This window comes from Budorcas taxicolor, chromosome 11 (assembly GCF_023091745.1).
Source record: "Budorcas taxicolor isolate Tak-1 chromosome 11, Takin1.1, whole genome shotgun sequence".
NCBI lineage: Eukaryota > Metazoa > Chordata > Mammalia > Artiodactyla > Bovidae > Budorcas > Budorcas taxicolor.
In genome coordinates, this window is record NC_068920.1 from 96,807,185 (window position 1) to 96,830,595 (window position 23,411).

The following is a 23,411-nucleotide window of genomic DNA, read 5'->3' on the forward strand; positions in this document are numbered from 1 at the left end:
TGGGATTCTCCAGGCAAGAATACTGGAGTGGGTTGACATTCCCTTCTCCAGGGGATCTTTCTGACCCAGAGATTGAACCCAGGTCTCCTACATTACAGGCAGATTCTTTACCATGTAAGCCACCAGGGAATCCCATGGTAGAGCGATGGATAAGGATATGTGGGGTTGTGAAATAAAAGAGCTTCCAAGAGAATGAAACGATGCCACTCTTAACCCTTTTATTTTGAGTCTTGATAATGCCTCAGGAATAAGAAAAAAGAGTGTGTGGCACCCTGCCCTGTTACATACCAGACTGACACGCTCACTGCAGCGGTAGTCATTTTAGGCTTTCTCTGGAACTGCCTTTTGTGTCTCAGACAGACAAGGATCGGCTTTGGGCATTAACCAAGGCAAGTTGGAAGTGAGGTCCTTGGCTGTCTTGGGATGGGGCTCTTTCAGGAAGGTGGCCTTCCTCATCTCCAAGGCTGGGCATCAGTGAGTCCTTGTCTGACCACTTATCTGCTGAAAGGCTGTCCTTCTGAGAGAAGTTAGAAGTAGAAGCAGGGTGGCGGGGTGGATGCTGCTCCCCCAGGACCCAGGAAATGGGAGCAGCAGGGTCCGCCTTCCTGGCAGGGAAGAGCATACAGCCCAGAGAAGGTCAAATGCATGCAGACGGGAATGTTCTGTCCCTTTGGCAATGTGGCCCTGAGAACGGAGGACGGCTCCTGCATCCTAGGCTAATAATTTTTTAACGTCAAAGGAAATCCTGACGTTCAGAGCCATCAGTGTAGAGCATTTCGATTTCTCTCCCCGCCCTCCATCATCACAGTCAGGGTGGCCTTTGTCCTTAATGACTGTGTTTTGTTACATGTTGGCGTTCTATTACCTGAAGTTGAGGTCCAAGTTGACTTTTATTTTTTGGTCTGAGTTAACCTTCAGATTCCTTCAAGAAATTTTGTATAATGTGACCTCCTGGCATTTGCCCTCATTTGCTGTCTCCCTGAAGAAAATGTGGTATTTAAAGTCCACCCCCCCCGCCCCGCCCCACCTCACCCTGTCTCACTCCCCTCAGTGAACGTATCAGCATGCGGCAGTCCAAGGTGGACAAGCTGTACGCAGGCCTCAAGGACCTGGCTGAGGAGAGGCGGGGCAAGCTGGATGAGAGACACCGGCTGTTCCAGCTCAACCGCGAGGTGGACGACCTGGAGCAGTGGATCGCTGAGAGGGAGGTGGTCGCGGGGTCGCATGAGCTGGGCCAGGACTACGAGCACGTCACGGCAAGTAACACAAGCAGAACTCGGGTGGGCGTACAGCACAGGGCGGACTGTGGAAGGCCCTTTGCATTCCCTGTCTGTGAGCAGAGGAAACACCCCAGACTCGAGTCAGAGGTCATGGGGTTTCATTTCAGCTGAGCACTTTGATCATCGAGCAACTTGAAAGTTGTTATGTTTGAATCTCTGTGCCTGTTCCTCTGGTCAGAGGAGGTGGAGCCATGCCTTTCTCTGCTGCCATTAGTGAGAAGGAAGCTTGATTGACATGAGGCTTTTGGATCTGACATCTGTTAAGTCAAGTGTTTTTTTCCAAAGGGTGTTTGAGTGATCAGTAAATGATGTGTCCATGGTGGTCTCACTGGTTTCTTTATGCCCATCCCCATTTCAGATGCTCCAAGAGCGATTCCGAGAGTTCGCCCGGGACACGGGGAACATTGGGCAGGAACGTGTGGACACAGTCAACCACATGGCAGACGAGCTCATCAACTCTGGACATTCAGATGCTGCTACTATCGCTGAGTGGAAGGATGGGCTCAATGAGGCCTGGGCCGACCTCCTGGAGCTCATTGACACCAGAACACAGATCCTTGCTGCCTCCTATGAACTGCACAAGTTTTACCATGACGCCAAGGAGATCTTTGGGCGCATCCAGGACAAACACAAGAAACTCCCCGAGGAGCTCGGGAGAGATCAGAACACAGTGGAGACCTTACAGAGAATGCACACCACCTTTGAGCACGACATCCAGGCCCTGGGCACTCAGGTAGGCGGGGCGCCACCTGGGCTGGTGGGAGGTTCTCTTTCCGTACAGCGTCTTTGTGCCCCTCTCAACCTCTCTCTCCACTCCTTGGCTCCTCAAGCATGCCTCAGAGAATGGCCCAAATTAAATGCACGTATGTGTGCACACATACGTTAGACATTATTTTAACGCTCAATTTAGGAGAACTTACCAGTCCATAGTGATCTCTGTCCCATTTGGAGACACTGTCGGATGTCTGTCATCATGATTAAGATAGTAAACCAGCTGCACACACACATTTACAGGTTATGGACCTTCTCAAAAATTTAAATTCTGTTGGCATGTCCATCCAGAGTCAGCTTCCCAGGTGGTGCTAGTGGTAAAGAATCCATCTGCCAATGCAGGAGACATAGGAGACATGGGTTCAATCCCTGGGTTGGAAGATTCCCTGGAGAAGGGCATGGCAACCCCCTCCAGTGTTCTTGCCTGGAAGATTGCACAAACCGAAGAGCCTGGCAGGCTACAGTCCATAGGGTCACAAAGAATCAGACATGACTGAGCACATCCATTCAGAACAATTTTCCAAAACGATACCTTATTATTTTCCATCAACCGGAGTCTGAGTTATGTATTGGAGAATAGAGAAAACGAGATTCTAACGTTGTAGTGTGCCTGGCCCTTTCCCCTCTCATAGAATGGTTAACACTCAGGCTTTGTTTAAAAGATTTCTGATAAAGTGATAACAATATAACAGCAAGGATCTGTAGTGTAGTCACTTTCTAGTTCATATACTCATTTCTGCAGTTTCCTGCGCAGTCTTATATCTGTTAGATGAAAAATAAATTGTATGTTTTTTCCCCTTAAATTTCATGATCTTAGAGAAGTCTGTTTTATTAAAGATACCAGCCCTGAGGACATCAGAGGATTTGTTTCTATCTTTTGGAAGCACATCAGTGTTCTAGTACAGGGGTCAGCAGACTTCTTCTGTAGAAGCTCAGATGGTCCATATTTTTGGCTTTTGTGGGAGATACAGTCCATTACAACTACTCTGCTCTGCCACTGCAGCATAAAGCAGCCATGGACAGTCTGAAAATGAAGGGCATGTCTGTGTGCCAACAAATCTCGACACAGACAGGCAGCCCAGGTTCTGCCAGCCCCTGAAACCTAGTGTGTCCGCCTCCTTTGGTGTGCTCTGGGGGTTGCTCTATGGAGGGACCACCCTTACTGCCATTCTCTTCCCCTTAATCTGCTCCTTATAGAAGGAAAGGTAGGTCACAGGTGCAGCTCCACTCAGATTAAGTGGCTTTACCATGTCCATCAAAGAGGTGGAAGATGTGGAGGAAATATTTAAAAGAAATATGTGGAGTGGCTGAGGGTCTGCATTAGGCAGAATTTAAAAGAGCCCACCGTGCAGTGTGAGGGTTTCCAGTCTTTGCTTCAGAGCTGGCAGTCTCCCTGTTCAAAAGTTCATCAGCTTCCCATAAAAGGTCCTGGAGTACCATGTGAGCATGTCGGGATCCTGAATGCAGTCTGATCTGGAGCAAGGCCACCAGAGAAGGTCAGGCCCAGGTCTGAATTGAGCCTGCCTCACTATCGCTGGGAGTTTAGTTTCCTCCCTAACCTTGAGTTGCCTAATGCTTTAACGATTACAGCGTGTACAGAGCATATGCCATAGCAAGAACTCTATTTGTTGTTGTTTAGTCGCTCAGTTGTATCCGACTCTTATTGACCCCATGGACTACAGCACGCTAGGCTTCCCTGTCCTTCACTAACTCCCGGAATGAATGTTCTTTAATTATTGTTACCATTTCTAAGAAGCTTCAGAGAACTTCCGCAATACCTAGAAGGCTTACTAGCAGCAGGTCTTTCCTCTGCACCTATAAAATCATTTACTTTTAGAACTTCAAGAGACTCCAGAAATGGGGAGTTGCTCTCTCATTGTTTCATTAAATTCCTTCACCATGTGAGGCTGAGAGAGATGAGGGAGCCCACTGCGAGTCCAGGAATACCCAGGGCAGGAATCCACCCTGTCGAGCCTGATGGTGGACACCTCTCCGTACCCAATGGGCCAGGCCATTTCAGCCACAGAGGTGTGTGTGCACCACCCCTCGTGCACTAACAGCAGAACCAGAGCAGCAGGGAGGGCTTGTGGGCGGACTCCAGAAGCCGGCAGAGTGTGGGGCCAGCTGACCACCCCCATCCTCCATCCTGCGGGGGAGCAGAGGACTGAGGGAGCTCGAGGATGCTCTGCAGGGACTCCTCAGACAGTAGCTCATTCTCGTGCACATCCTACTGTTGCTGTCCTCGGCCATCTTGTTTTCTTGTTGTGAGAACAAGTTAAAAACAAGGAGAGGCATAGGAAAAGGTTGTTTTTTGTTTTTTTCTTTACTTATTTGGAAAGATTAGGTTAGCCACACAGGAGACTGGACTTCCCAGGTGGCACTAGTAGTAAAGAATTTGTCTGCAAATATAGGAGATGCAAAATAGGGGTTCAGTCCTGAGTTGGAAAGATCCCTTGGAAAAGGACCCACTCCAGTATTCTTATCAGGAGAATCCTATGGACAGAGGAATCTGGCAGGCTACAGTCCATGGGGTCACAGAGTCGACACGACTGGACACGAACACACACGTGCACGCACACACACAGAACATTATCTATTCAAATGGCTCCCTAGGAACTTGCTTATTGTCATGTGAGTGTATACCTGAGCCATAATTGCAGAATATTTACAGAAGTCTCCTAGGATATGGAAATCAAATCACATATATGGCATTACTATTATGTACTTTATGTAAAACATAAGAGAGGGTAATTTTTGCATATCAGATAAGCCGTGGTTATCAGTTTCTCTTGTAATGATATATCCTCCCTCCACACATCCCTACCACCCCCAACAAAAACATGAAAGCCTTTTGTTGTTTTTTTCCTCTTTTTACACAGAAAGTTGATACTCTGCGCACTCTGTATGCTTTGCTTTTTCCGCATAGCCCCATCATCTTGGAGCACTTTTCCTGGAGCCTGTTCCCTTTCTTTATCATGCCTGCCTGGGAGCCTGTTTACCACATTTGCAGACACTGTTGGATGACCATCCTCGATGATTAAAATAAATAAACCAGATGCACTCATACACATTTACAAATTAAGGAGCTTCTCAATAAGAATTTGAATTATATAATTACTATTGACATAATTACAGACACTGCGATGATAAATAACCTTACATGTATATCATTTCCTAAAAGTGTAAAAGTATATGTAGGATAAATTCCACCAAGTAGAATCATAAAATCAAAAGGCACACACGTTTGTGGTTCCAGTGGGTACTGCTTGTGCCTTCTGTGGGAGCTGTAAGCTGTTTGTCCCATTAGCGGTGAGTCAGCTCTCTGGCATAGACATCATGAAGCTTCCATTTTTGCCAAATGAGAGATGACAAATTACAGTATCTCCAGGTAGCATCTTCTCATATAAGACTTATTTTCATTCTCGTTCCCCAAAGCTTTCTGTTGAAATTTGGCTGTTAAGATTTTATCTTCTTTGGCATCAGTTTTTATTTTTTCCAACTACATTGAGTGTGGCATTTTTGTTTTTCAAGCTGGAATATTCTGTTGTGGGAGCTCTTACAGGTGATATGTGTGCAGCAACATCACGTAGCAATGGAAAAGGCGTTTTCAAAATGAGTTGTTCTTGGCAGTTTCTCATTTGTGATAAAGAACACCTTCTATACCGTGCAGGAGCAAATTAGGTATTTATTTTTGGGTATGTGGAGGCGTGCCATGTGTTTCTGTGCCAGCTTCACCCACCGGGCCGCCTCCAAGGGCCTTTCCTGAGCAGGGCTCCGTCACTGGCGGGGACAGTGCGTAGAGGGAGTGGGCAGTGGGGGTGGTAGCTCAGAGGCCAGCTCTGGCCCGGCTCACCTCCCGGCGGCTTCACAGGTGCGGCAGCTGCAGGAAGACGCGGCCCGCCTCCAGGCAGCCTACGCGGGCGACAAGGCCGACGACATCCAAAAACGGGAGAACGAGGTGCTGGAAGCGTGGAAGGCCCTGCTGGACGCCTGCGAAGGCCGCAGGGTGCGGCTGGTGGACACGGGAGACAAGTTCCGCTTCTTCAGCATGGTGCGCGATCTCATGCTGTGGATGGAGGATGTCATCCGGCAGATCGAAGCCCAGGAGAAGCCCCGGTAACGCTGCCTGCCTCCCTGACCAGAGCCTTGCCCCAGAGCCTCCTGTCCAGAGGAAGGGCGGGAAAGGGCCCTGGGGTGAGGGGGGGCGCCGCTGTTTCACTCTGCACGCAGTTGTCAGGGAAGGAGGCGTCCAGTGTCATCAGGAGCCCTGTGGAGCCCTTCCTGGTTCTCCCCGACTCTGTCCCCGGGGTCCACGCTCAAACGGGCCCTCCCACCCTCGTCTGTGGGCCTCATGCCTCACAGCAGCTATGGATCTTGGGTCTGATTAGTGAATGTTACCCCTGGAACAAGATGGCTTTTCTGGGTCTGTTAGGTTAAAATAGTCTGTCCTTTCTTATGCACATTACTAAAGGTACCTCTGTCCCTCCACATCTGCTCTACTGGGGTCCTGGGATTTGTATTTAGTATTTGTCCTGTATCTTCTCTTTGGCCGTGTTTCATGCAGAGCACTGAAAAGAAGCTTGTAGATGAACAGGCAGGCACGCCCACAACCTCCCGTTCACCCCTGCTGGCTCTAGCCCCCACCATAATTGAGAAAGGGACTGTGCCCCAAGAGGAGAAATATGGTTATTACATATATGAAGCAGTTACGTTTCCCCGGTCATGACTTCCCAGTCAGTAGGTTTTGATGGATTAGAAGTCTTCATGGAGTCATTGATTTCTGCTCTGTCTTCATGTCTAAATAAGGAGACAGTATTTACTGCTCTTTGAAACATGTCCTGAACCTTTGGCAGCTCAGTAGGGCATGATTGGGGATGCCTGTTACTCCTCTGAACCTTCTTGAAGAGGAATGAACTGGATTTTAAACTAGAAGTTTGAACAGAGATCCAGTGGTTTTTCTGGTCTCCACTGAGAAGAATGACTATAGCACAAACACATGCAAAGAAAAGTGGGCAGGCCACAAAGCTGGCCCTGAAATACTCCTCTATGCTGCAGCTCTGTGACCCAGCCTGGGTGCAGACTGTGAATCAGACACCGTGCTGTCAGTTTCCATCAGAGTAATTACGTGTTTAGAAACCTGCACGAGCATTTGAAAAGCTCGGTCTCATAAAGAAAGTATTGTTTGTATAATTTTAGGGATGTGTCATCTGTTGAACTGTTGATGAACAATCATCAAGGTATCAAAGCTGAAATTGACGCTCGTAATGACAGTTTTACGACCTGCATTGAACTGGGGAAATCCCTGCTGGCAAGGAAGCACTACGCATCTGAGGAGGTATGTGCTGCTTTGCTTCGGGGCCCAGGGGCCCAGGAGCGCAGCTGGTGTTCAGATGTAGAAAGCCTCTCTTGGGTGTGTATGTATATGTTGTACGTATGTATGTGTATGCATATATATTTACACACAGAAATCTGTGTTTGCATTCATACATACATAAGCACACGTTTACATGTATTTCAAAACTGCTTGCTTCTTTCTTGTGTGTTACAATAAGGCATTTAGGCAAGACTGTAAGTCTAAAACCAATCAATCTGTGGCCCAGAAGACAGTTTTCAAAGACCATGGCTGAGGGTTTGTTCTCTCTCACCTCCTCCATTGGCTCTCTGCATGGGTGACACCCTTCTCTGTCGCCTATGCCCTAGACCAGTTTGCTCTTTAGTGCATGGTCGCTAAGTCAGGTTAGGATGCTGGTGATACAGAGGTAAGTGGCTGTCAGCGTGAGGCCCCCTTCTAGGGCTCGGGCGTGCCCTCCGAGAGCTTGGGGCTTGGCGCTCTCACTGCCCCTCTCTTCCTGCATGTGTGCAACCCGGGAGCCCTGGAGTGTGGAGAGGGCTTGATACGTTGTTGGCCACCTCACAACAGAGCAACTTTGGGTGGAGTTTGGCCTTCTTCCCAGCGCCCTCCGGAAGAAACGTTGCCATGCTTTTCTCTCCTCTCCTGACGCACAGATGGACTGAGTGGTTCTCAGATCTTTCCTACGTTAGTGGTGATCTCTATGTAAAATGTGTTTTTCATACATAAAGTGGCCCATCAAGGGGCAGACTAGGAGGATGTGGTCCAGTCTATTAAGATGTCCCTGGGGTCCTTCTTTTCTCACAGATCAAGGAGAAGTTACTGCAGTTGACAGAAAAGAGGAAAGAAATGATTGACAAGTGGGAAGACCGATGGGAATGGTTAAGACTGAGTAAGGATATACCAAATTTCTCTGCTCTTTCTGGGTCCCCGCTGAAAGCAAGCGAGTTTATTTACCTGCTTTTATTGGTTTGATACAGTGTTATCTCTTACTGATTTTTGGAGCCTCTCTGAATGTTTGTTTTTTAATATCTTATTTAACTCTTTCATGCTAATAAGTATTTTTAAATTGTTCCCTGTGTCACCTTCATTGTCTTTCATTCCCATGATTGACCTCAGTGCTGTGAGTCGTGTCGAGGTGTGCAGGAACAGCATGGGGACCACAGGATGGGCATCCCCTCTGGGGGAGTGCAGTAAAGAGACCCCCACCCCCCAGTGATCTTTAGGAAGAATTGTTATTGCAGAGTTAAGAAGATGGAAAGTTGGCTTGGTTAGGTCTTAATGAAAGCTAGCAATGATAAAGAATTGTCAGTGAAGCAGGCATTATTCTTAAGTATTCTATATGTTTTTTCTTTATTTACTTTCCACAATAATCATCTGAGGTAGGTTCTATTTTAAGTCTCATTTTATAGGAGAATATGTGAGCTAACAGAATTTGTAACATACAGTATTGGGAGTAGTATTTATGAACACCAAAGGTAGTCCAACTGAAGCATCATTTACCGTATTTACTGTATTCTGCCATTCTGTGCTTGGGGCTCCAGGCTTCAGCCTTACTCCCAGGTACCAGAAGTGCTTTCTAGAAGCAGAATCCGAAGGTCCTTTTCTAAAAAATGTTAGGCCTCATTTCTTGAGTGCCTCAGCTCAAGAAGTCCCACTCCTGACCATTCTCTGGGTGAGGATTTGGTCTGTTAATTTCGCCCACTCCCTGGGCAGGTTCATTTCAGTTCAGCAAAGCCCAGGGTATACCCTGCACTGTGAGCTAGGCTCCAGGCTGTGTGCTGAGCAGTCCTGATGAGGTGAAGAGTCCCTCGTGTGGTGCAGCGTTGGGGGCCACCAGAGTGACGCCGACGCTGCCCGCAGTGTTTTTCTTACCTGAGTGACCCCAGGCGCTGCTGCTTAGTGTGTAGTGAAGGTGCCAGTCAGCCCCAGCGCAGACAGAGCAGGATCTGACCTGCCTTCTCACAGTGCAGTAGGTGGAGGCCACGCTGTGTTTTCTCAAGTGGAGGACAGAATGGATAAAGCAGAAGCCCTTTAGCCCATACCATCTCCATTTTGTGTAGGGCTCCCAGACCCTTCCCTCCCTTTCAACCCCCAAAGTAAAACATAGCACTTCCAACCCAGAAAGTGTGATTGGTGAATGGCTGCTCCATCAGGGTCGTCTGGTTGAACATAGGTTGTGAATTCCTGCAGGGCTCCAAAGCTTACTTCACTGTAGTAGGGCTGAGTGAGCAGAGCATATATTCTGGTCCTACATGGTCTTGTGGCAGCCACTGTTCTCATGGGGCTCTTTAGAACCTGTACTGTGCTGGTCCAAATTGAGATGTGCTCTAAGTATAAAATTTCAAATACAGAAGAAAGAAGATGTAACACAGCTCAGTAATTTTTCTTTTTTTTCACTGATTACATGTTGAAATAGCCCTTTGATATATCAGGGCTAAAATGTCCTTCTAAAATTAATTTCATCTGTTTTTAATGTGGCTAGTAGAAGTCGCAATGTGTAGCTCCCCTGATGTTATGTGGACAGAGCAGGTCCGGACTAGACTAGGCAGCTTGTGCAGGCAGCTGCCACTAGAGGGCAGCACCACCCCCGGCTGCCCAGTCACCTGCCCACATTCTCACTCTCTGCTCTCCTGTGCAGTCTTAGAGGTCCATCAGTTCTCAAGGGATGCCAGTGTGGCCGAGGCCTGGCTGCTCGGGCAGGAGCCCTACCTGTCCAGCCGAGAGATAGGCCAGAGCGTGGACGAGGTTGAGAAGCTCATCAAGCGCCATGAGGCTTTTGAAAAGTCTGCAGCTACCTGGGACGAGAGGTTCTCTGCCCTGGAAAGACTGACGACGGTGAGTGACCACTGGGAGCTGGGGTGCTCTGTGCTGCTTCCCGTGGGCAGCTCTGCTTCCCACTCACCTAGACCTGGGAGCTCATGTCATTGCTCTGTTCTTAAAAGCATGAAGGGTCTTCCTGGACTTGATGTTTCTCTTGGTACAGGACCTGGGGAGATGGCCCAGGGCAGCTGCCCCCTCAGTCACTTCCTGGGCATGGAGATCTGTGATCACTTGCTGTCTGGGCATTGATTGATTGGGATTTGCTTTCCTCTTTTGATCTTTTTTTTTTTTTCTATATCTCATAGAAGCTGTGGTTCCTAGGGATCGTAGCCATACAGTTATCTTCAGATTTCAGAATTGGAATTCCCATCAGGCAGGAGTAGCTTATCCTAGACCACCAGGCTCTCCCCAGTCCTGATGATCTCTTCTGCCAAAATAAAGGCTTTAGAATAGGACTTGCTCACTGGTGATCTCTCTCCCAAGACACTTGCACTGCCGGTGGAAAGCTGATTCTTTATGCTGTACAGAAATGATGCTCTTCTTACGCTTCTGGGCTTCTCAGCTATACATGTATACTTCTGTGCTAAAGTGGAATGCTGTAGTACTTACTGCTCATGAAATGGGTTAGTTTCAGCTGGACTAGTTTGTGGCTTTTTTAAAATGTGTTATTGGGGTTTAGCTAAACCCAATTCCCATCGCAGCCCAAGAAGCCTTGTGGGGAGTTACTGCAGTGCTGACTTAGTGGTGTTTGAGCTCTGACGGGAAGTCCGGAATGGCCCTTCCCACTCAGCTGCTTTCTTCCTCAGTGAATTCAAGGGCTGCAGAGTTCATGTAGCAATTAAACTCAATGTCCCAGTGCCACACACAACTCCAGGGATTCTGCCAGCCTGTACAGTGGGTCTGCTTCATCACACAGACCTTGGTTTCCTGTGGCTCGGGGTTGTAGCCTCAGTTCCTGTGACCTTAATGAGCTTTTGCTTAGGATGTCAGAGCTCCAGGTCGTCCTGTGTGATCCAATGTAGAACACTCAAATAGGGCTCACCTGGAACCGTTTCCTTAAAAGAGGCAGAGTTTGTGGCTCTGCCGGACATCACGGTGTTCTCCCTCAGTTGGAGCTACTGGAAGTGCGCAGACAGCAAGAGGAAGAGGAGAGGAAGAGGCGGCCGCCCTCCCCCGAGCCGAGCACGAAGGTTTCCGAGGAGACTGAGTCCCAGCAGCAGTGGTGAGTCACCGGCAGCCCGCCTGCCTGCACCCAGCCTCAGTGACAAGTGGAGTTGAGGAAGCTCGTTTCTGAGCCTGTGCTGCACTGTGCCCTGCCTGCCAGTCATTCTGCAGACAGCGTAGACCCGTCATACAGTCACATTTGAGGACCCTGACTTGTCCACAGTAATATTGCTGTGTTGACACAGAAAGTGGAATGTAGACAGCACTCCCTCTGCTGTGCACACGTGTGTACACACACATACAACTTCCCCAGGAGTAAATGGATGGAGTGAACCACCTGGATTTCAGGCCAGTGACTGCACAGTGATGCTTTCTGAAAGTTCTGGGTGATTTCAAACAAAGGGCAGAAACTACTCTCTGTTTCTGAAAGGCTGAGTATTTTGCTGTGGTTAAAGCTCCCTGACAACTAATGCCACCTCTATGGGCACTGATGCCTGAGGTCTCACCTTCTATCTAGAGTCCATTTGAAACACTTGAAAGTTTTTAGAAAGAAATCCCATTATGTAAAAGAGGGCTGTTTATGTTTTTCTGAGAGAGAGGCTCTAATAAAGTTGACCTGTGTTCTCCCCCATCCTGCCTTACTCTTCTCTTTCTCCTCTTTTCTTCTTCCCTACCTTCCCTCCTTCCCTGTTTCCTCCTCTCCTCTCCTCCACCTTTTCTTCCCTTTTTTCCCAACAGGGATACTTCAAAAGGAGACCAAGTTTCCCAGAATGGTTTGCCGGCTGAACAGGGATCTCCACGGGTTAGTTACCGCTCTCAAACCTACCAAAACTACAAAAACTTTAATAGCAGACGGACAGCCAGTGACCAACCGTGGTCTGGACTGTGAAGTTCGATACTGTTTGTCAAGAACCACTCTTTCCAAATACCATTGGTTTGACCTTTTGGCGTCCACTTCACCCACAGTGTTAAAAATTTTACTGAATTCGTAGTCTTCCTTGGTTTCATATTTGTTTGCATTTAATTCATGTTTATTTGAGTCTTTTAACTGATGGATGCTCCATTGCCTGAAAGCAGCCTACATAATTTTTGTTTATTTATCGTGAGCTTTTTACTTTATTAAGATGTTGCAGCAAAAGCCTTACGTGAGTAATTGAAATTAAATGAGATTACAGCACAATGAAGAAGAGAGCTAGAATCGACAGGTATGGCACTTCCAGTTGTACTAACAGGGTGCAGTCCTGCACCATGCGCAGCTCCCTTCACAGGTGTTATTAACCTGCGGCAGGTCACCAGGAACTAGGAAGACTGGTGGATGAGGAGGGAGACCTCCGGTACTAAGATTAAAACCTAAGGTCAGCTGTGTAACATTCCATGAAGGATGCAGTCATTTATTGAGAAACAGTACAAAAGAGTTGAAGCTGTTTTAGGTGCAGAATCTGAACGGTTTTGAGACCCTCAGATCATTCATTTATTACCTTTCTACAAACCAGTTCCTCTGTTTTTTTCTGCCAAGTCCCGAGCTGAGAGTGGTAGGCTCGCTTACAGCAGTTAACACAGCTGGGCTCAGGAGTCAGGTGCCTCCACCTCCATCTGGGTCACCATCAGTGCTGCTGGGGCGTGGATCCTGGCGGATGAGGCAGCACTTCTCGGCATGTTTGGGAAGCCTGCCCAGCCAGACTTCCATGCCTTTCCATCTAGTTGATGACTTCAGGGTGTCAAACTGTTTAAATTTTTCCAACCAGTGGAACAAAAGCCATGCTGGTTCACCCTGATTACTTGAATGATGCACTTGGGAGACCACCCCAGGAGCCATTGCCTGCCTTCAGGCTCCAGAAGTTCTTTCAGTGTCTCCTTAGACAGAAATTCCGTTGTGTGTCTCGTATGGATCTTCCAGTTCATTTTTCATTTTCTTACGACTTTTTGTGGCACTCTCTAATAAGGAGTCTTTTAGGATATTGTTTATCAGACCACCAGCAGGGATTGAAATGTTTTTATCAGAAATTCTATTCCTTAGGAATAAAAGCTAAAGAAAGAGATGATTTCCTGGTACCGATAAAGGCAAAACCAAACCAGGTCCACATTACATGAAAGCTGTGTGAGACATTCACTTACTCATTTGCCATATTTAGATGTTAGCGGAATTAGAAGACCTGTTTTGATATGTGTTCTCCATGAGTTAAGTCTAATTTGTCTTTTCATTTCATGATGCATGTCTTTTTTTTCTTTTGTCAGGATAACATCATATAGCATCTTGTTTGTTTTTTCCTTATTTCTATGTACATATCTATCTACTTGCAGCTGTAGATGGGTATATAGATAGATGCCAAGCTTCTTATGTTCTGGGAGTAGTATGCACCATTGTTGGGTCTCTGCCTTAAAACATACCAAAATTCATTTTAGAAAAAAATACTGCTTCATCTTTGGTCATTAGGGAGCCCAGTTCCTGGCTCCAACTAGAATGTGTCATTGATCTCTATGTATATATGTGATGTGTCCATATATATATGTTTAAATTTTGTATAAGTAGGACTAATACCCAATTTTATGCTTTTTGTATTCAGAAGACCAAAAAAAAAAGCCACATAAGCGTAGAGAGAAGGAGTGCTATGATGTTTTTGGCATTTGTTCTCATGCCTATTTTTAATCTAGATTTTTAAATTGTAGCTTGCCAGAACAAATTTTTAGTTGTAATTGGATTGTATCAGAAGAAGAAAAGCTCTTTTCATTCTTCTGAGTTACAGTGCAGAGACTCAAGTTAATGACCTTTTGACAATAGTGTTGCTTCGTGCACTTAGAAAACCAATCAGGCATTCCATGTGCTGCTAGTTGTCACGTTGCATTTATGTTCACCTTCTGATTGAACTATCTCAGGTGTATCCAGCCACTAAAGCACTCTGGACTAATTGCTAAAGAGAAGCAATGTTGGGTGGGGGTGGGGGTAGTGGGATCCACAGGGACCCACTGTTTGGTCACAGCACTATGATTTGCTTTTGATGTTTGTCTCTAGTTGCGTGTTGTCTGTTGGCATGCTTAAGCACATGTCCATTAAAATTCATTTTGTTCCTTTTATTTTTCTTGTTTTCTTGATTAGTGATTCATTTGCATAAACATTAATTATCTCTGCATACTGGTTTGGGGTTTTCTCTTTCCTTCTAACTCTAAAGAAAAAAATTTTTGCTGCAGAATTTCCCCCAGCTGAGGCTTCCCCTGGCCTTCACCTGCCTTGGAGTCTGACCAAGTATGAGAAATTTTAGCCCTTTCCCAGTAAACATTCCGCTGTCCAGGTCATTGCTGTCGCTTACAGTATTTGAGTCACACCTGCAGCACTAATTTTTTTTTTAACCTGGTTTCTGTCCACACTAACCCCATGTCTCCTTGGACTCATGCCTGACACAGGCCTTCCAGACCAATCTCATACTTCCTCCCCACTAGAAGTCTCTTGAAATCTCATACCAAAACAGACTAGTCAGCCTTAAAGTCCACTCACTTTCTTTCGACTCAGGGGTGTTTTATTGTTTGGTCATTATTTCCCCTCTGTCTCGCCTTTAAAAGTGAAAGGCAAGAGAAATATTTAAATAGCCCATTGCTTATAAGCACAGGTCTGCAGGCTGTCACTTGCAAGGCCAGGATAATCACCATGCATCTCCTCACCCATGCCTCTCTGCCCTCACGATCCTGTTTCCACATTGCTGTGTGGATAAAGAGGTCTAATCACAAACACCCTTCAAGTGCCTCACCTCTGGTCCCACCCTAAACTCCGATGCTGACAGTGATAGTTTGTTTAGACAGAATATAAACTTGACTCCTGCCCTGTCACTTAGTTAAGACCCAGCAGAGACACCCAGTTTCCGCGAGTTGACATATCTGATGTTCAGGCAGTGGTGGCCAGTCTCCCATTGATCCTGTTGAGGTTGTTGCTGCTAATTTGGTGTCACTTGGTTCTGGGCAGCATTGGTGGGGGACGTTATCTAATGAGCGTGCCATTGACACCTCCATGTCTGTCCGTGTACAAGGGGTGCAGGTTGTCTGTAATCCACTAAAGCGTCAGCCACACCCAGCTTTAGTAACTCGCTAATCCCACACCCTGGGTGTATCAGCCAGGGGCCCGCTTCAGTTCATGGTACACAGTTGATGGCACACAGGCTGAAAGCGATAATGAATGGAGACCCTACCGCATTTCCCAAGCCGAAAAGCCATGAGGGTTACCATAGCAATGAGCTTGGGAAGGAACAACTCCTGAAGACGACTCCAGCCTGAAGGGTCAGAGCTGCTGGAAGCCTGGCTGGCTGGGCTTCCTCGTCTCAGTGCAGCAAGGCACCGTGATCAACCAGCACGTGATGGGGAAGGCCCTGGTTCTGTCTTTGTTTGGGGGTAAATAGCCGTGTGGTGTTGAGTGACTGTGATTGGCTTTTCCAGCTCCTTTAACACAAACTACAACCCACTCACGATACAACTTCGGCAGACGTGGTTACATTGATGTTCGTTGACTTGCCTCATTTCCTTCCAGCTCTTAAGTTCCAAAGTCTAACGGGGATGGTAGACATGAAGTGCATGATTGCTGTCTTAATTTCTGCATGTGTTTATGACCATGTGTGGGGAGGTGGGTGGGGAGGGGAGCTGGAGAGCATTTTCAGAAACTGAAGGTCTTTTTTGTCTGACTCTGGGGGAATGCCGTGTAGCTCTGATAGAGTTGTCTATCCATCTGTTTGTGAATGCCCTTTCGCTTCAACTTCCAGCCCTTCTGGTGGCGTCCTTGGTTGTAAGGTGGCTGCTGTATAACGTCCGCTCTTTCATATTTAATACGTGTGATTGTTACTGTTGTCCTTTCGTTTTAACGTAACCATAAGAGGAAATGATCTGAGTTCTATTAGAGAAAATGGATTGATCAGAGGAGCAGAGTGCAGTAAAACTCATCCTGGCATTTCGCTTTTCTCATCTCCCCGTAAACGGGCGGGTATTAATCCACCCCCACCTTCTAATGTCCTTGGTGTCCAGCTGGCTTTGTGGGATGTGCAATGGTTTTACTGTACTGCCTCGATCTGTGCCAGGCATTTATACACAGCCACGTGTGCGAGTCAGAGCGTATGTGGTCCCCCCCAGGGCTCACGGGGTTAGCTGAATGGCCTCTCCGCTGTCCCTAGATGGCAGAAACAGTGGACACCAGCGAAATGGTCAACGGCGCTGCAGAACAGAGGACGAGCTCGAAAGAGTCCAGCCCCATCCCCTCCCCCACCTCTGATCGCAAAGCCAAGACTGCTCTCCCAGCCCAGAGTGCCGCCACCTTGCCAGCCAGGACCCAGGAGACACCCTCGGCCCAGATGGAAGGCTTCCTGAACCGGAAGCATGAGTGGGAGGCCCACAATAAGAAGGCCTCGAGCAGGTAACAGCACAGAGGCCGGCAGTCCTAGGGGAAGTCAGCCCCTTAGAGGTGGAGGTGGACAGCTGTCGATTGAGAGGGGAGTGTTGTTTGTGTGTCTGGTTGGTTCTGTAGCTTCTTGGGCATCACATCCTTCTTGGGAAGTGGGAGTAGAGTGCTTTTTATTCACCAAGAAAGACAAGGAAGAGTTAAGTGTGTGAGAGAACAGCAAGAAGAGGCCTTAGAAGGCCTGAGAAGGAATGCCGCTAGATTGAGAGGGAGGAGTCTTTCCTAGAGTGAAGTGATTTCACTGTTATCTTTCCTCCTTGTGGGTTAAGTGGGTTGCTTAACGTGGATTGTTTAAGTCACCTTTTCTCCTAGCAGTCTTTATACTGATTATCTCCCAATAGCCCTGCTTTTATTATGTTCATAACTGAGGCTCTCGGAGGTTAAGAAAGCTCACCCTGTGTAATACCCTTGTAAATGGCACAGCTGGCACACCCTAGTAAAACTTATCTGACTCCACAGTCTGTGCTTAACCATTAAACAAACTGCCTGGGACCCACCACGTACAGTTGTACAGGTTGTACACTGTATAAGGGAATCCCATCTGAGAGCTGCCATCCACATTGAGAACAGTATAATTGATTTGTTAATACAGGAAGGTGGCAGTAAAGTGTCTTCTGATAAAAAGCAGTGTCTTAGGGCAGTTTGTCATGTCCTGGGAGGAGGAAGGCTGCCTGTTTCTAACTCGGCCAGTGCACCATACGTGCTCATGGCCCTGAATCTGCTTCCCTATCAGGTTGCCAGGCCACATTACAGAATGAAGCTGAGATTGAACAGCTACTTAAGGACAGGCATGTTTCCAATAAGGAGCCTTGCCTGTACCCCATTACCATGAGAGGGCATCAAACACCCACAAAAAGCTTTCCAGTCAGAGTTGAGAGTCTCTTTATTTAATAGAAGAGGGCACTGTGTTTTTCTTCAAAGTCAGAGCAAAAAGTATCCTTCAAAACCTGCCATTGTAGCAACATATGGTTTTGTCTTGGGAGTCTGCAGAGGAATTTTGCTGCATTGTTTATTTTTAACAATTTAGAAAGGGCTTTTATTATAACAGAATCGTGCCATGTTGTGTGGGGACCATTTTCGTGTTAAACGGACTGTCAGTTCTTTAAGTGGGTGTGGCTCAAAGCATGCCTTTCTTTATGGCTCAGGTCCTGGCACAATGTTTATTGTGTCATAAATAACCAAGAAATGGGTTTCTACAAAGACGCAAAGACGGCTGCTTCAGGAATCCCCTACCACAGCGAGGTCCCTGTGAGTTTGAAAGAAGCCATCTGTGAAGTGGCCCTTGATTACAAGAAGAAGAAGCACGTGTTCAAGCTCAGGTAAGAGTTGCCAGAGAGTGGGGGGGTGTGTGTTGATTTTCACTCCAGGCATTGGTTTTCTTAGATGCTGTGATCAGTTGGTTCCTCTCCTCCACCGTTTAAAAAGTTACCAACAGAGTGACAGACGGGATAGGCACACATCTCAGTTAGGGTTCCCGGCATCTCTGTGGTGAACGGCATAGGTGAACATTGCAGAAAAAGAGCTTTCATTTCTTATCAGCTGGAGCTTAGTATTTCTAAGACAGGGTGAGCTCGTCACATCTCACAGTTTAAGGAGCACTTAGAAAGATAGTTTCCCCATCGTGCAGCTAATCCAGTCCTAGGACATGCTGTTCTTTGCTCATGACTTTTCTGGAGACAGGTCAACTGAGTCATTCAAGAGCTGGATGGAGACAAACAGGAAGTAGGGGGCCCCGTGCTCCCCTGACTCACCCAGTGGATGTTCCAGACGCCTCTGGAACCATCCAGTCCACGTGTCTCTACCCTGTAGAATACATTCGACTCCTCCAGGAGTGGATCCAAGCTCAAAAGTTCTGCTTATCCTTGGAAATGGGCAGAAAAATCAGGGTTTTTTTAAATAAAAACATAAAAAGTGAAAATGTTGTAGTTAGGATGATACTAATCTGATCTGTTGCTCTGAGATCTGGAAAGCTTTGGTCCTTGGTTACGGGTGTGTCTCACGCCAGCTGGACGAGGCCAAGGACCACAAATGAGAGCAATTCAGGCGGTGTGATTTCTTGAGCTCTCGGTGCACACAGAAGGCAGGTCCGGCCTTGGGACACTTTACATACCGTAACATCTGGCACAGACAGCTAGGCTCCCTGGCTGCCTCCCTCTGTGCTTCCCTGACACAGTGTCAGAGGGTTGGGACATTGGCAGAGAGCACCCGACTCCCACACCAGTAATGCCCTCTTCCTCTTGACGCAGCCCTCCCAGCCAGTCCCCTTTGTGTCACAGCGATGGCCTCACCAGGGCAGTTTCTTCGGTTCTGAGGTGTATGTAAGAAGAGAAATCTAGGAGACCTTTTCTCTGACTTTCTGTCAGTTCAGAAAGTCTGCTATTTGTTACTGTGGGGCATGTAAGCTCAGTGGCAAGATTTCAAAAGGGCTTATGATTTTCAAAGAGCTTTCTCTTGCATTCAGTTTAGAGCAGTGATCAGTCCATCCAGATGGTCTTTGCCACGACAAATCTAGGTATAGATACATTTGGAACATTTTTGATCCTTCCAGTGAGTGAAATGGGCTTCCCAGGTGGCATTAGTGGTAAAGAACCCACCTTAAAAAAAAAAAGAACCCGCCTGCCAGGAGACCTAAGAGACGTGGGTTCGATCCCTGGGTCAGGAAGAAATGGCAACTCACTCCACTATTCTTGCTTGGAGAATCCCATGAATAGAGGAGCCTGGAGGGCTACAGTCCATGGGGTCACAAAGAGTCACACACGGCTGAAGCAACTTAGCACACATGCAGTGATTGAAACACACAAGTCACTTGTGTATATTGGCCCAATTATATGGCCTTTTGATGTCCGGGGGTGGCTGCCGATCCCATGCAGGCCCGAACACATTGAGTGATGTGTGCAGGGTTCCGATGGGCATTTCTAGTGTGATTCCTGTGTCCCACAGAGGATGTGAGAGTTAAGGGTTTTTTTCCCTTAAGTTATATTGTGACTGACTTTCTTCTTTCAAATTACAGACTAAATGACGGCAATGAGTACCTCTTCCAAGCCAAAGATGATGTAAGTTTTTAAGATTCTTTTCTTTTTTTTTTCCAAATACAAGTTTACAAGTGTTTGTGGCCTGGTGAGCATTATATATGGTGCTCTTCACATAAGTGATGATCAGCGGTGGCATCTGTCGTCTGGTCTCCACAGTCACAGACGCTGGAAGGTTTCCTGTTCTCCTGTGTCTGTCAGAGGCAGTAAATGTCATTGTTCTCCTACCCTGGCAGGAAAGCTAGCGCAGGGTCTCTTGAAGTTTGTGGAAGAGAACTGTGGGTGACGCACAGGGAGGTGGTCTCCAAACTGGGGTGGAGCCCACAGCCCAGCTAGGAGCCTCCGCTCTGTGCCCACTGCACTGTACCGCTTTTAACCAACCATCGCTTGGCTGTATGGTCAGCCGATGAGAAAACATGCATAGCGCGTTAAACTCAAAAAAAGCAACCTCTGTTAAGTTTACACAATGTGGTATATCAAATAGATTTCTGTTTCAAAAAAGAAAAAGCACTTTGTAGGGTAGGACCTGACCCCCGTGCTATAGGCCAGTCTTCCAGCTCGTCACATTTGTAGGACCATATACTACAGTGGAGACCTTCAGGTACTGTCAACTGAATTCAGGCGTTTGTTAGAGAGCCACTGTCCCTTCTCAGGCAGACATGCTATTCCTAAGCTTTCCAACCCACAGCAGCTCAGACGGTCACCCAGGCGGAGTGAGAGTATCTCATGTCCATCCAACTTAGGTGAGTCTCACCTGTGTCCCCCCTCCTTTGTCCAGGAGGAAATGAACACATGGATCCAGGCCATCTCCTCTGCCATCTCCTCTGATAAACACGAGGTGTCCGCCAGCACCCAGAGCACGCCAGCATCCAGCCGGGCTCAGACCCTGCCCACCAGCGTCGTCACCATCACCAGCGAGTCCAGTCCCGGCAAACGGGAGAAGGACAAAGAGAAAGACAAAGAAAAGAGGTTCAGCCTTTTTGGCAAAAAGAAGTGAACTCCTTTCTGTCACTTCCTGCCCTTCTCTTCTTACCTTTTCAGTGAAATTCCAGCATGCAAGCTCAGAACCAACACATTACTCTCTGTGCCTAAATGTTTCTCCATGTGGTTGATTTTTTTTCTTTTAATTTATAGAGCATTTCTCGGGGAGGGTGGGGAAAAATACAACCTAAACACTTTATCTCCAAGTTAACAAAAGTTTGAGGTGCAGAGGGAAGACCAGATTTTTTTTTTTTTAACGAAATTATATAGATTAGATCTCAGTATTTAAACTGTTCCTCAATTTTGTGAGGCTGTGTTGGAAATAACCCGCCTCCAGTGCTGTTGGTATGCAAGGCAGCGGTGCTTAAACAATATTTCCTGTGCTCGCCACAGACGGAACGTACCAATGTCCCAACACCATTCTCTCCCATTTACTCCCAGTGGTTTGACTATTAGAAGCGCCCATGATGGGTCTAACCTGGATTAAACAGATTGTGTGTGATGATCTCGCTGCAGCCACAGTGCAGCCCCACTGTTAACTCTACAGACCAAGCCACTTGTACCTGGCATCACTTACTAACACACGACATGCAGCTTTTCTGCATCAACCTGGACAGCAGTTAAGAATGTCGGGATACAAGAAGGAATAGAAAACCGATACTGTTTTAAATAATCTGTAATTTCAATTTTTTTTTTTTGCTGAAATACATTATATTGTATGTTTGAGATAATTCTAGTACAAAGTATAATAAAACTAGATGTATAATAAACCCTTTAAATCATTGGTAAGTGTACAAGTGGAACCGAGGCATTTACTGGACAAAGTCATGTTACCCTAATGGTTACTTGCTTGTGCGTTACCACACTGTGTTATAATTTGCTTCATTACCTTGCTCTTTGATACATAGTGTGCATTTCTCTGTCACTGTAACAATTATAATGACAAATTTTCATCTTACTGCACAATCAAAATGGCATTGATAGGAATGAACTCCAGAGGCTGGGCCTGACAAGGAGGTTGGTCACTCAGGCCCGGTGCTCAGTCGTATGACCTGTACCTCTCAACTTTTGCCCTATCTGTTAAATATATGCGATGTCATTAAATGCTTTTAAATCTAGCACGGTGGGTGACTGTTGTTTTTCCTCTCCTTGCGTGCACGCCATGTAGGGGATTTGCACAGTGCAAAATAGCAGACAGGAAACAGGAGACTGTCCATCTGGGTACCTGTTGCACATTCTTGTGTGTGTCTGGTGTCCCAGCTTTGAAAAATCACAAGAAACAGCAATAAATATGGAATGTTTTGTAGCCATACATCCAAATTTTATCTTTTATTTATGAAAATGTTATCAGAAAGCTCACCAAACCTGAGCTCTGAGACTAGGGTTCAAAAACATTTTCAGTAAATAGAGGTAAGTAGGTATTTTAGGCTTTGTAGGCCATACTCTGTTGAAACTCCGCCACTGTGTATTACAGAGGCAGCCGTCAATGATACGTGAACCCGTGGGCACGGCTGTGTTCCAGTAAAACCATGTGTGTGGACACAGAGTTTAATTTTATATCATTTTCATATGCCACACAATATTCTTTTCTGATTTTTTAAAAAGCAATTTTTAATGTAAAATTTATTTTACACCGATTGTGCAAAACCAGATCACAGGCCATGTGTGGCCCATAGACCAGTTCGCTGATGCCAGCGGTAGGGGTCATGGCTTAAGTATGTGTGTCATACTTGTCCTAGTTGATTGATTCTGTACCGCTTGCATATTTTCTAACGTGCAGTAGCAATGAAGGTTAGTATTACAGACTTTCAGTAGTTTATTCCCCAGAGGATATGCTTAACCTGACCTCACACCTGACTGACATCAGGGGTGTTACCCTTAGGTGAACTGAGATCTCACTGTTGACTACCCGCTCCCTTCCCCCACCCCCTCAATCCCCATGCCCCTGTGTACCCAGGGTTGTTTATCTCATGACGATGCTCCCTTACCCTTGCCTTACTCAGGATTGGAATCAAGTTGTTCATTTCTTAACAGGTAGACCTCTGACCAAAACGTTTAGTTTAGAAAAGGCACCTTGGAAAATAATCGTGATTGACTACAGCCTACCTAACAAAGCGAGGCAGGTGGCAGGCGGGCCACCCTCGGAAGGAAACGAAGCAGCAATCCCAGATTTCCATGAAAGGTAGATTTGGCTGGAACATTTCACACATAATTCTAGAGGCTTGCAGACCCCCAGTGCCTGGTTTTGGAGGTTTGTCATTGCCTCCCTCCCAATGCTGAGGATGCCTGCGGCCTGAAAGGGGAAGGTGATGGGCAGCAGGCGGAGCAGCAGCCACCGAAGACGGGCTTCTGTGAGTCAGGAGCCGATGGCAACAGAAAACCAGAATGAAGGTGTCATCTCAGGCTGAAGTTAGAGGCCACATAGGATCACAATCTTCAGTCCTGTCCGGGTAAATAGCAGATTTTTGTAAAAATCATGCACTAAACATTTTGAGAATTGTGCACATTTTTGTTGCTGCAGTATGCTATTTTACTTGAATTTTTAGTGATACGGGACAGGTAATGCAACTGGTCTCACCTCTGGG

The 23,411-nt window shown here is 46.8% G+C and overlaps 1 protein-coding gene across 2 annotated transcripts in view; it reads left to right on the forward strand.

Annotated features, from left to right (window-relative positions):
* SPTBN1 (spectrin beta, non-erythrocytic 1) overlaps window positions 1-21,945 on the forward strand; it is a 209,611-nt gene extending 187,666 nt beyond the window's left edge. For both annotated transcript variants that reach the window (XM_052647744.1, XM_052647745.1), the window contains exons 25-36: window positions 1,052-1,256; window positions 1,639-2,013; window positions 5,923-6,167; window positions 7,248-7,386; window positions 8,209-8,293; window positions 10,043-10,239; window positions 11,334-11,446; window positions 12,127-12,190; window positions 16,533-16,771; window positions 17,962-18,135; window positions 19,827-19,869; window positions 20,624-21,945. In XM_052647744.1, coding sequence (XP_052503704.1) covers window positions 1,052-1,256; window positions 1,639-2,013; window positions 5,923-6,167; window positions 7,248-7,386; window positions 8,209-8,293; window positions 10,043-10,239; window positions 11,334-11,446; window positions 12,127-12,190; window positions 16,533-16,771; window positions 17,962-18,135; window positions 19,827-19,869; window positions 20,624-20,842 — 2,098 coding nt within the window. In that variant the 3' untranslated portion in view covers window positions 20,843-21,945. The remainder of the gene's footprint in view (window positions 1-1,051; window positions 1,257-1,638; window positions 2,014-5,922; window positions 6,168-7,247; window positions 7,387-8,208; window positions 8,294-10,042; window positions 10,240-11,333; window positions 11,447-12,126; window positions 12,191-16,532; window positions 16,772-17,961; window positions 18,136-19,826; window positions 19,870-20,623) is intronic.
* Window positions 21,946-23,411: the final 1,466 nt, after the last annotated feature.